Here is a 13,314-nt window from a genome sequence, read left to right as displayed (position 1 = left end):
AGGCTTTGAGAAGCAGCGTGGCTCAGTGAAAAGAGCCCGGGCTTGGGAGTCAGAGGTCATGGGTTCAAATTCCGGCTCAGCTGCTTGTCAGCTGTGTGACTTTGGGCAAGTCACTTAAACTTCTCTATGCCTTAGTTACTTCATCTGTAAAATGGGGATGAAGACTCTGAGCCCCATGTGGGACAACCCAATCACCTTGTATCCTCTCCAGCGCATAGAAAAGTGCTTTGCACATAGTAAGTGCTTAACAAATGCCATCATTATTATTAAATATGATTACAGCATTTCAAGAGTGAGATTGGTATAAGGCAGGGTGTGAGAGAAAAGATACAGACTCCAGAGCGGGGCAGACAGGCAGAAGGAGGGATAAAAAAAAATTATGGTATTAAATGCTTAGTATGTGCCAGGCACTGTTCTAAGCGCTGGGGTAGATCCAAGATAATCGGTTGCACACAGTCCCTGTCCCACATGGGTTTTAATCTGAGTCTTAATCCCCATTTTACAGATGAGGGAACTGAGGCCCAGAGAGGTGAAGTGACTTGCCCAAGGTCACACAGGAGAGAGAAGCAGCATGGCTCAGTGGAAAGAGCCTGGGCTTTGGAGTCGGAGGTCATGGGTTCGAATCCCCGCTCGGCCACTTGTCAGCTGTGTGACTTTGGGCAAGTCGCTTAACTTCTCGGTGCCTCAGTGCCCTCATCTGTAAAATGGGGATTAAGATTGTGAGCCCCAAGTGGGACAACCTGATTCCCCTGTGTCTACCCCAGCACTTAGAACAGTGCTCGGCACATAGTAAGCGCTTAACAAATACCAACATTATTATTATTATTAGTGGTGGAGCTAGGATTAGAGCTCAGGTCCTTCCGACTCCCAAGCCCGTACTGTATCCAAGAGGCCAGCCTGCTTCAATGAATTGGATTGGAGCAGAGGGAGTGCATAGAGGAGCAGTGAGAGACAAGGAGTCTTAGGTAGACTGAGGCAGCCTGGAGCAGGGCTCTGAATCTGTCTGGGGAAGGAATCGGGTCCTGGGTGGAGAGGGCTTGAAGGGTGACCGAAGAAATTGAGTTTGAGTTTTGACCAGAGATCATCATTAAGAAGCAGTGTGGAGCAGTAAAAAAGATATGGGGCCTGAGTAGTAAAAAAAAAAAGGTATCAGGACCTGGATGCATAGCTTTGCTGTGTGACCTTGGACCAATCATTTACCTTTTCTGGGCCTTAGTTACCTCATCTGTAAAATGGGGATTAAATCCTCTTCCCTCTGACTTCATAATTATGGTTTTTAAGCACTTACTATGTGCCAGGCACCGTTCTAAGTGCTGTGATAGATGCAGGGTAATCAAGTTGGACACAGTCTCTGTCCCACATAGGTCGCACAGTCTCAATCCTCATTTTACAGATGAGGTAACCGAGGCACAGTGAAGTTAAGTGATTTGCCCAAGGTCGCCCAGCAGACAAACAGCGGAGCCGGAATTAGAACCCACGACCTCTGACTCCCGAGCCCGTGCTTTTGCCACTAGGCCACCCCGCTTCACTCTGAGCACTTCAGACTTATGACTGTGAGCTCCATGTGGGACAGAGATTGGGTCCAACCTGATTATCTTGTATCTTCTCCAGGGCTTAGTACGATGCCTGGCACATGGGAAGGGCTTAACAAGTACTGTTTAAAAAAATAAGAAAATAAAGGTAGAGTAGTCCAGTTAGGAGATGGAGCAGCACCAAAAATTTGGCAAATTTGGCTGGGAGGCAAATGCAGACTTTTTCTCTAATTTTGCAGTCAATCAGTGGTATTTATTGAGGGTTCACTGTACAGAGCACTGTACTGAAGGCTTGGGGAGAGTTCAGTATAACAGAGTTGGTTGTCATGTCGCCTGCCCACAAGGAGCTTTTAGTCTAGGGAGGTAGATGGTGATAGAAATAAATGAATTATAGATGTGTACATTAATACTCTGGGGCTGAGGGGAAGGGTGAATAAAGGGTGCAAATCCAAGTAGCAAAGGTGATACAGATGGGAGTGAAGGTTCTTGTTATTCTGTTGGATATTCATTCGGTTGGATTTAACAAAGTATCAACTGTCTTCTAAATATTAAAATCATTTCTTTTTTTTCTTTAGATCCTCCGCGGGCAAAGTCATTGGAGCAGGGCTTTTATTTATTGGCGGAGGAATCGGAGGGACGGTTTTGTACGCTAATTGGGACTCCCATTTCCGAGAAAGCGTCGAGAAAGCCGTACCTTATTCCGACAAACTCTTCGAGTTAGTTCTCGGTCCTCCTCCTTATAGTAAACCACTCCCAAAGCCGGTAAGATTGAAAAATTATGTTTGAATTCGGGGGAGTGTTGTTTCCAAACCCACCTGACCTATTAAATTTACCCGAATCTCCCTTATCTATGTTTCTGAGCGTCCCAGTTACATAGTCTTTCGTATCACAGACTTCCTTACTGTATAGTACTCTGGAAATATGCATCCTTATGTTGGTACAACAGTTTAGGTTAAAAGCAAATTGATTTCTTCCATGATGATTACGGGTTCCTAATCTTGCATTTCGAGACCAAATAGGTCACAGTAGGGATTGTCTCTATTTGTTGCCAAATTGTACTTTCCAAGCGCTTAGTACAGTGCTCTGCACACAGATAGCGCTCAGTAAATACGAATGAATGAATGAACTCTGTCTTTTTCACTGAAGTCTTTTTCTTAGTTCACGTGGTGTAAAAGCATCTCAAATTTGTAAATTGTTCAGGTGAATTGTTAGTTTTGAATAGATTGCGATGTGTTAGTAGTAGGCTCAGTTATACAATTAATATTGTGATAATATTGTATAGATCTTCTTGGATGGCATCACATGTAGTTTCATTAGCCTTGAAATGTTGTTTTTCCTTCCCAAGGTCCAACCTGGTCCACTAAAAATCTCCAGCGTCTCAGAGGTAATGAAAGAATCTAAGCAGCCCAGTTCAAAACTCCAGAAAAGTAAGGGAGAAACTGCGCCATCAGGAACAGGTATTTAAATTCAAGCTACATTTTATTTAGTCTTCTTCCCTTGAGTCAATGAATTACTTTGCTCCATTTATGCCTGACGTGGCCTTGGAAGGTCCCTGGCATTCTTACCAAAGATCTCCTTTCCATTCAGCTTGCCCTAGTTCTCTGCATTCAATAACTGACCGCTGAGGGAAAGAGGGAAAGATTTCCCTCATCAATTGGATCGTTCATTTGGAAGCTGGGTGGGCGGGGGGTGAGTTCAAATGGAAGGTATAGTTAAAAAAAAAAAAAAAAAAAAAAAGGGAGAAGAGGAGTTTTAGTGTTTGCATCAGACTCATTCTCCACTCCCTTTTTCTAAGCTCTTTTCATCTCCCTTCTCTTTCCTCCTCTTCCCTCCCATTATTTTCATTTCGTCTCTTTTCATTTCTCAAATCTCCACACTCCCCTTAATCTTAGCCGTCCTTCTCCATCTCTTTTCGACCTTCCCTGTCTTCTCGAGCCTGTTGAAGTCTCTTACTCCTTTTCACTTTTCACCCAGACCACCTGCGCTCCTGCTTCTCCTGACCATCGCACTGCAAAATCAAGCCCTCTTCCTCCCTTGTGCCCTCAACCTCCTTTATCAGGGAGAGAGGAGGATGTGGAATGAGTAGTGATTTGGAAATCTGGAAGCTTCTAACATCATAGAAGCTCCTTAGGTGGGAGGCATAGGATCTAAGGGTCTGAGCATGTGATATAAGTGGAGTGGGGCCATTCTGGAATATTATGGTTGGGGGTAAAGGAGCAACCCTGTCTCCCCAGTAATACCAAATTCCTTTTGAGGGTAGTCGAAAAAAAATTCACCCATTCATTCATTTATTTGTTGTCGTATTTATTGAGTGCTTACTGTGGGCAAAGGCCTATAATGAGCACTCGGGAGAGTACACCAGAACAATAATAATAATGTTGGTATTTGTTAAGCGCTTACTATGTGCAGAGCACTGTTCTAAGCGCTGGGGTAGATACAGGGTAATCAGGTTGTCCCACATGAGGCTCACAGTCTTAATCTCCATTTTACAGATGAGGTTACTGAGGCACTAACAATAAGCAGACACGTTCCCTGCCCACAGTGAGCTTACAGTCCAGAGGGGGAGACAGACATTAATATAAATAACTAAATTACAGGTGGACAGAAGTGCTCTGGCACATTAATTTAGGTAAATTCCTAACCTATTGAATTGTGAAATTTGGTCTTAGATGCTCAAACTGCTCCTTTTCTGTCTCCCTTCCCTCTGCCGTCCTCCAACCGTGCCTTTAATAATGGCATTAATATTTGACTACTGACTTGCTCTAGACGCTCCTCAAGGCTTCCGCTTATTCCATTATGTCCTGTTGGGTTCTCTGTCTCGGATATTTTCCGGGTGCTCTGCAACCACCTCTCGCTCAGCCTGGTGAAGAGTTCATAGTCTTCCGATCTCTCCTTCTATATATCATTTAGTTATTGTTGGCTGTGTTGGTTAGGTCTTTTAAAGCGAGTCTCGAGCTGCCGATATATACAGTTGGCCAACTCTGTGTTTTTTGTTGTTTTTTTTTTTTCCTTGGCAGTCTTTTTGCCTCTTCCTCCATGCCTCACCACCTCCTTTCCTCTTCCCTCCCTCTCTCCCAACCCATCCGGTATTCCCAGCCACGTAATCTAAAGAAAACTCCTGCTGAAATCCTCTTTCTTTCCTGTCATTTATGACCGACATCTTCATCCTTTCCGTAGCTTTCCCACCTTTTTTCGTTGAAGTCCAACTTCCCACCCTCCTATTTTTCCTTGCATCTCACCTTTTCGCCCCGTGCTCATCCTGAGCAAGCCCGCCCTCCAACCTACCTGTCCGCCCTCTTCACGTCTTCATCCTTCTCCCGTCTAGCCATCCTCTGCGTTTTCCGCAAGAAATTGCAATTCCTCGGGCATGACGCTTTCCACCTGCCCTCTTCAAACTCCTTTTCGCAGCTCTTCCCGGACACTTTCTGTGAAGAAGGCTAGCAGCAGCCTCAGTGCCTCTAGGTCATCTATCCTCAGCGTATTGTCCGACTACTTCTTGTGCTTTCATGCTGGCTGCCTAATTCCGATAGTAATACGCACAGTTTCCCTAGTCGTACGGTCTCGAAAGTCCCGTCGGTTCTGTCCGAGGAGCTTGTTTGAATGTGCGGGTACTAAGCCTGCCGACGAGTATTTGTCGATATCTTTGTTTTTAAGTGTAAACCCGAGGAAGTCTGAATAGGCAATGAGTAACGTATATATTTATAGCATCTACAGAGGCAGCTCAAATTATTTCCGCAGCAGGTGATGCATTGTCCGTCCCAGCTCCTGCGGTTCAGCAAGAGGATTCTGTGAAGACTCATCACCGTGAGCACCATGAAGGTAGACACAAGCCTGGAGCTTCAGGTACTTGGCTGCATCTTTTCTATCTGGGTCTCTGGCCAGTCAGTACAGGAAAGCCACCTCGTAAAAATGTTTAGTTGGCAGCCAACGTCGGGTTCCCCTTTGGTGACATTTGAGTCCCGACAGCATGAACTCTTAGATTCCACTCGGGAAGACTTGGAAAAGAGAAGCAAAGTGACCTAGTGGAAAGAGCACTGGCCTGGGAATCAGAGGACCTGCCTCATTTGTAGAATGGGGATAAGACTTTGAGCCCTGTGTGGGACAGGGACTGGGTCCACCCTGATTATTTATTTTTAATTTTAATTCTTTTCTGGTATGAAGCACTTAACTGTTCGCCAAGCACTGTACAAAGCACTGAGGTAGCTACAGGCTAATCAGGTTGGACAGAGTTCGTGTCCCAGGTGGGACTCACAATCCGAATCCCCATTTTACAGATGAGGTAACTGAGGCACAGAGAAGTTAAATTATTTCCCCAGGGTCAATCACCTTTCCCTCACCTGCTTCACCTTACCACTCTCCTACCCCAATCCAGCCCCCACACTTTATGCTAACCTTTTCACTGTACCTCAGCGTCTCCTATCTTGCCGCCCACCTCTTGCCCACATCCTGCCTCTGACCTGTAATGCCCTCACTCTTTATATCTTACAATCACGCTCCCCCTCTTCAAAGCCTCATTGAAGGCACATCTCCTCCAAGAGGCCTTCCCTGAGTTAAGCCCTCTTTTCCTTTTCTTCCTCTCCCCTCTGCATCGCCCTTGACTTGTTCCCTTTATTCTTTCCCCCTCCAAGCCCCTCAGCACTTACGTACATACCTGCAATTGTATTTATATTAACGTCTGTCTCCCCCTCCAAGCAAGCTATAAACTCTGCCACTTGTCAGCTGTGTGACTGTGGGCAAGTCTTAACTTCTCTGTGCCTCAGTTACCTCATCTGTAAAATGGGGATTAAGACTGTGAGCCCCAGGTGGGACAACTTGATTCCCCTGTGTCTACCCCAGCGCTTAGAACAGTGCTCTGCACACAGTAAGCACTTAACAAATACCAACATTATTATTATTATTATAAGCTCGTTTTGGACAGGGAATGTATTTGTCATATCATTATATCGTTCTCCCCCAAGCGCTTAGTACAGTACTCTGCACACAGTAAGCGCTCAATAAATATGACTGACTGACAAGGTCATACGCCACACAGTTGGAGTTGAGATTATAACCCAGGTCCTTCGGACTACTGGGCCCGTGCCGTGTCCACTAGCCATGCTACCCTAACGCTTAATACAGTACCTGGCACCTAGTATGTATGGGCTTAACAAATACCATTTAATAAACAAAGAGCTGTGATTTGATCTTGGGCAAATGTTTGAAAGTTAGCAATCAGAAACCACCATTTCTGGGTTCAGGAATGATCAGCAGCCTTGGCGACAGAACAGCTGTGGGGCCTTTTCTCTGTCACCCGAGGAATTGGCTGTGAGCAATTTCAGTGAGCAAAGTGAGGTGGGATGGCTTGGCGAATCCCGATGTAAGATGCCATCCTATGCTGAACTCGGCTTTCCTTTGTTTACTTCCGTTACAAGAAGAGGAGTGTGGGTGTGAAACCTCCCCTTCCCTAAAAGAGCGTTCACCTGAGGAAGTCGCCATCCGCCTGGCCCGGCAAGAAAAAGAGGAACAAGAGAAGATTCAGTGTATGTGAACGGACCACACCTCTAAGTATTCTCAATCCTCTTTATTGGTTAAACATCTCTCTCGGCCAGTCACCACCACTTCTTCATCCGGTGGTAGTTTTCGGGTCCCTTTCACGGTTGGCCCGCGAGGTGACTCTCTGGGGCCGTAATGTCCCATCCTCCTCCAAGTTTTTACTCAGGTTTGTTCTTGGCCTTCCATTTCTGTCACACAAAATGACAGGACACTTGTAGGGTGTAGACTAATTTATGAATATTTCCCACTCCTTTATGTAGTTCCCTGGTACATTCTGGGAGCATCTTTCAGAATGGAAACTTTTTTTTTTTTAAAAAAATGGTATTTAAGCACTTATAATGTGCCAGGCACTGTGTCAAGCACTGGGATAGAGACAAGACAACCAGGTTGGACACAGTCCCTGTCCCACACGGGACTCACAGTCTTAATCCCCATTTTATAGATGAGGTAACTGAGGCCCAGGGAAGTGAAGTGATTTGCTCAAGGTCACACAGCTGACAAGCGTGTTGTTGGGTAGGGATTGTCTCTATCTGTTGCTGAGTTGTACTTTCCAAGCACGTAGTACAGTGCTTTGCACACAGTAAGTGCTCAATAAATACAATTGAATGAACGAATGAAGAGACAGAGCCGAGATTAGAACCCAGGTCCTTCTGACTCTCAGGCCTGTACTTTATCCACTTGGCCACAGTGCTTCTCTATTATGAGATGTTTGTCTTTTAGAAATGAGAACTCCGTGGTGTGGAGAAAAAGGTAATACAGGTTAGCACCAGCCCGATTAAGGAGCCCTGCACTCCTCCTCCCCACTCTCCTGCTTTAATTGGTTTGCTGAATCCAGTGATCCATACAACTTATTCCCTAAAACTGCACATTTTCAGTAGTAGTTTTAATTGGTGACAAAGTAGAGATGTATGGGGACAAAGATGTATGCTTGACAAAGCATCCAATCCAAATCTTAATTTGAAGGATGAATTACAGAAATGTAATGAGTCTTTTTAAATTTGCGAAAGGGCCAAAGGGGCCCTTCTTTTCCCATCCTTTACCCTTCCATCACATCAGGCAACGCGGCCTCGTGGAAAGAGCCCAGAGGTGGGAGATGGGGGATCCGGGTTCAAATTCCGGCTCTGCCACTAGCCTACTGTGTGACCTTGAGCAAGTGATGAAGCCTCTCTAGGCCTCAGTTTCCTCACCTATAGAATGGAGATAAGATTGCGAGTTTCCTGTGGTTCAGGAATTGGGTCGGATCTGAGAGTCTCATTCCTTCCCCAGTGCTTTATAAGTGCTATAATTATTATTATCAGGCTCAGTGAGGAGCAGCACGGTCTAGTGGAAAGAGCGCAGATCTGGGTTCTGATCCCGGCTCCGCAGTTGCCTGCCATGTGACCTTGGGCAATTCATTTAACTACTCTGGGCTTCAGTTCCCTCATCTGTAAAATCAGGATTCAATGCCTGTTCCCCCTCCTTCATAGACTGGGTCCAACCTGATGAACTTGTATCTACCCCAGTGCTTAGAAAAGTATTTTGACACATTGTAAGCGCTTAACAGGCCATAATTAATTAGTAAACCCCGTTGTTTCTCCAATTTAGGCTCCTGGGCTGCTCTCCTCTTAGTTTTCTCCTCGCTTATTGATCTCCCTCCATGTCCCCTTTTTGAGGAGACCACTTTTCTTTCCCGTTGACCCTCCCTTGGTTTTCCTCTCGGCTCCATCCTGTGGTCTTTTCAGTTTTTTCCAGATGATCCTCCTAACTCACTCTTCCCACAGGTTGGGTTCAGCCTGTATAAAGGCGACCTTCGAATCCTTTTCCGTACTGTGGATCTGTCTCGTTCTGAATGCTCCTGCTTATCTGGGTCCTCACCAATTCCTGCCTTAGCCCCATAGAGCGAAGCTGGCCCTCTTCTTCTCTCCCTGTCAAACTCTCCTCTCTTTTCTCTGCTTCTCCTCAATTCCTCTTGGCCTACACCATTTTCCTTGTGGCTCAGAAATATGGTTTAACGGATCGGGTTTCTTCTCAAAACCATGGCTGAGTTCTCTTTATTTTGACCCTCCTGTGTCATCTCCTGCATCTACCCTCTTCCATGCTTCTTGCCACAATTCTTGCCTTTTTTTCGGGTCAAATTGCAGTTTGGTTATTATGATCCGATTCTCTTATCTTTTTGATCCTTTCTAAGTTTTTAAGCCTGCCTGTCCTTCCTTTTTGTTGCTCTTTAAGTCTTTCCTGAATCCCCTTTCTTTCCACCCGTCATCCTTTCCTTTAAAATTCTCTGTTCGCCCGTTTGCATCTTCTCTTTCATTTCTGTTTCAATTAAGCGCTCCTGATCTCCACTCCCTCCCAACCTCCTCACTCACTACTTTCTATTTTTCTGTGCTGCTCCATGAATATTTGCTCTTCCTTCCTCACCTCCAAATCCCATCTCTTGAAATTTGCTCCTGGAAAACCTGTGGGAACCACCTCCGAACCCCCCTCTAGACGACGAGTGAATTCTGAGCAGATTAGGAGTTCCCGACTCTCTGTGAACCAGGTCTATTTTCCTTCCAAGATCGCTCCTGTCATTTCTGAAGGTTTGGGGCCTTTGTCTCTGTCTGATTTAGATTGGGTGCCTGGTGGGTCACATCCTGTCCAATTCTGTGTCGTGTCCCATCTTGGGGGGAATCAGATGTTTGTGTATAACAATAATTACAGCCTGGTATATGTACGTATTGTTGCCCATTTTAATAATAATGATGGGTATTTGTTAAGCACTTACTATATATACGGTTCTAAGTGCTGGGGTAGATACAAGGTAATCAGATTGTCCCATATGGGGCTCACAGTCTTAATCCCCATTTTAGAGATGAGGTCACTGAGGCCCAGAGAAGTGAAATGACTTGCCCGAAGTCACACAGCTGACAAGTGGTGCAGCCACGACTAGAACCCAAGTTCTCGTCCGGGCTCTTTCCACTAAGCCACGCTGCTCCTCAGTCTGATTGTCTAGAAACTGTGTTGCCTGGATCAGTGTTTCTAAATCTATTCTAATGTCCCGTCCCAAGCGCGTAGCACGGGAAGTAGCGTGGCTTAGTGGATAGAGCGCGGGCCTGGAAGTCCAAACCACCTGGGTTCTAATACTGGCCCCCGCATATCTACTATATGACCTTGGGCAAGTCCCTTCACTTCTCTGGGCCTCAGTGACCTCATCTATGAAATGGAGATTAAGAGGGTGAGCCCCACGTGGGACAGGGATTGTGTGCAACTTGATTAACTTGTGCTTGGAACAGTGCTTGACACACAGTGAGCGCTTAACAAGTACCGTACTATTATTACTAATTACTAGTATGGTGCTCAGCGTACTTGAAGTGCTCAATGAATACTATTGATTGATTTATGGATTTTGTAGACAGATCTTCCCATCTCCCTTTTTTTGCACCCTATTGTGGAAATAACTTCTTCCTTCCTTTTATCTGCTTTGTTTTTCCCATTTCTTTCTCTTCTCTGTTTTTCTGTTGCTCTTGTGTTCTGAGTAGGTTACACCCAACCATGCAATAGTCACTAATAACCAAGCCTGTAGTCATTTAGGATGAAGAGAAAAAAAGCCCCAAAATTTATGGGTGAATAAGCTCATTGTGGGTGGGGAATGTGTTCACTGTTTTTATTGTACTCTCCCAAAGCCTAGTACAGTCCTCCTCCCACCATAAGCACTCAGTAGAAACAATTGAGTGAATGTATTTGGCACATGCTCCTGCAGAAATTGCTCATTTCATCTGCCATGTGACCTTGGGCAAGTCACTTCAGTGTGCCTCAGTTCTCTGCAAAATAAGGATTCAATAACTGCTCTCCCTCCTACTTAATCTGTGGACCCCTCGTGGGGCCTGATGATTTTGTATCTACCCCAGCACTTACTACAGTGATTGACGCCTAGTAAACCATTAACCAACACAACTGCTGTTTTCCTTGGGATTAGCACATCCCTGTGATATTTCCTTTCCAGGGAAGAAGTCTAGTGATGATGGCAGCCAGCAGGGAGGGACAAGGAAAGAGAGGCGAGAAAATGAAATCCAGTGGAGTGTGTTTGAGGAGAAGAGAACCTAACTGCATTTTTTTTTTCCACTGTTATTTTTGATTATTAGCCCTAGCCAAGAACTTGGAAGATACCCTGAGTCACACTGCTCGAGTGACACTACAGGCAATTACCGCCCAGAATGCTGCCATCCAGGCCATTAACGCGCACTCAAACATACTTAAAGAGGCCATGGACAATTCCGAGGTAAGTCTGGGGAGATATCAATCAATCAGTGGTATTTGAGTGTTGACATTGTGCAGAGCACTGTAATAAGCGCTTGGGAGACTATAGTACAACAGAGTTGGTACTTATGTTCCCTGCCCACTACATCTTACAGTTCAGAGGGATGTAGGTTTTAGAAATTTGAAAAGCTCCGTGGTCGTTTCATTCATTAAGTGTTGAAGTATTCATTAAGTATTAGAGAAGCAGCGGGGCTTAGTGGAAAGAGCACGGGCCTGGGAATCAGAGGACCTGGGTTCTAAACCCAGCTCTGCCACTCTTTTGCTGTGTGACCTTGTGGGCAAGTCACTTTACTCCTCTATGTCTGTTCCCTCATCTGTAAAATAGGGTTTAAGACCGTGAGCCCCGTGTGGGACTGGGATTGTGTCCGACCCGATTACCTTGTATCTACCCCAGTGCTTAGAACAGTGCTCGGCGCATAGAAAGCATTTAACAAACACCACAGTTATTATTTAAAACGTGCAAGGCACTGTTGTGAGCCTCAGGGTAATGCCACGGAAATAATTCTGATGGTAGTCCCTGCCCACACAAGGTTGCAATCTAACTCGGGAGGACGGACAACTGTAACAAAAGACTATCCTGCCAACACATTGAAAACCCAGTGAGTCGTGTTCATCGAGCGCTCGCCGTGTGCAGAGGACTGTGCTAAGCGCTTGAGAGAGGACAATTCGACGGTAAACACATTCACTGCCCACAGCGAGCTTGCCATCTAAAGCTGACGGTCTATTTCAATGCTGACAGTCAACGATAAAAATAGGTAGTTGAAAGACCGTCGATGGTGACAGTCCCTGGGTTCCTAGCGGCTTTGGGTATGCAGTCCATCGATCAATCGATGGTATTTACTGGGCACTGTACTAAGCGCTTGGGTGAGTTAAGGCTGTGGACAGAAACTACCCTTCCCCTGCCACATATTGAAAGAGTAGCGAGTCAGGCTTGACTCCCGCAATGTCGGAGCGGGAGAGAGAAGAGCGGTCCGTGTGTCGGTGATCCTCCGTGGTGCAAGGGGCCGCGTAGCTCCTCGGTTCTGCACCACTCTCCGCCCTTCCACATGGAATGGGCCTCGTGGGTTCGAGCGGAGCGCGCTTGGCTTTTCGGCGATGATCTCTCGGACGGCATCAGCCCTATTTCGGTAACCTCGGAGGTCCCCTTGTAGGAGGGGGAGACAACTCAGAGGCCAGGAGCGAGGGTCTGAAATGACACTTTATCATTGTCTTATTTACTGAGCACTCACTATGTGCAAAGCACTGCACTAATCTCTTGGGAAAGTATGATATGACAATAGACACATTCCTGGCCCACAGCTTTAGAAGGGTGCATAGGTATCTACTCCACTGGGGCTCTGTGGAGCAGTCTTCTCCACTCCTGGGTTTTTTTGGGTTTTTTTTTTTTAAATGGTATTTGCTTACTGTGTGTCAGGCACTGTACTAAGAGCTGGGGTAGATACAAGCTTAAATCAGGTTGGATAGTCCTGATAGGACTCACGGTCTTAATCCCCATTTTACAGGGGGGGGAACTGAGGCCCAGAGAAGGGATGTGAGTTGCCCAAGGTCACCCAGCAACAGACAAGCGGCAGAACCGCGAATAGAAACCAGGTCCTTCCGACTCCCAGGCCCGTGTCCTATCCACTAAAACACGCTGCTTCGAGGATTGTTCGTGCCAGGTCTCTGACAAGACCTGAGAGTTCCCAGCCAGGGCCGAAGCACCCAAAATGGAGGCTTTCTGGCCTGCTCGGTCTTTGACGTTTGTTCCCTTACAGTCCACACCTACCCTAAAACCCCTGTTCCCGTCCCCTTTTGTCCCTCACACTAAAGGTGAAAAGTTGGGGAAGGACCCAGCGAGTTTTAAGTCAACAGTCTCTTTCCAGGAAATACCCCCAATTAGCTTTCTTTCGATTGTATTTATAGAGCACTCACTGTGTGCAGAGCACTGTACTAAGGAGAGAGTATAATACAAAATAAGTAGACATAGTCCCGGCCC

At 46.0% G+C, this 13,314-nt stretch overlaps 1 protein-coding gene across 9 annotated transcripts in view; it reads left to right on the top strand.

Moving 5' to 3' along the window:
* IMMT (inner membrane mitochondrial protein) overlaps window positions 1–13,314 on the top strand; it is a 39,076-nt gene that overhangs the window by 12,312 nt on the left and 13,450 nt on the right. The window contains exons 3-7 of one of the 9 annotated variants that reach the window (XM_029046584.1): window positions 2,108–2,294; window positions 2,878–2,989; window positions 5,238–5,375; window positions 6,944–7,051; window positions 11,165–11,301. In XM_029046584.1, coding sequence (XP_028902417.1) covers window positions 2,108–2,294; window positions 2,878–2,989; window positions 5,238–5,375; window positions 6,944–7,051; window positions 11,165–11,301 — 682 coding nt within the window. The remainder of the gene's footprint in view (window positions 1–2,107; window positions 2,295–2,877; window positions 2,990–5,237; window positions 5,376–6,943; window positions 7,052–11,164; window positions 11,302–13,314) is intronic. The other 8 variants (XM_029046580.2, XM_029046578.2, XM_029046577.2 and 5 more) reach the window with 8 other exon arrangements.

Source organism: Ornithorhynchus anatinus, chromosome 18, assembly GCF_004115215.2.
Source record: "Ornithorhynchus anatinus isolate Pmale09 chromosome 18, mOrnAna1.pri.v4, whole genome shotgun sequence".
Classification (NCBI taxonomy): domain Eukaryota; kingdom Metazoa; phylum Chordata; class Mammalia; order Monotremata; family Ornithorhynchidae; genus Ornithorhynchus; species Ornithorhynchus anatinus.
The sequence above is the reverse complement of the archived record's forward strand: the minus strand, read 5'-3'. Positions and strand labels throughout refer to the sequence as shown.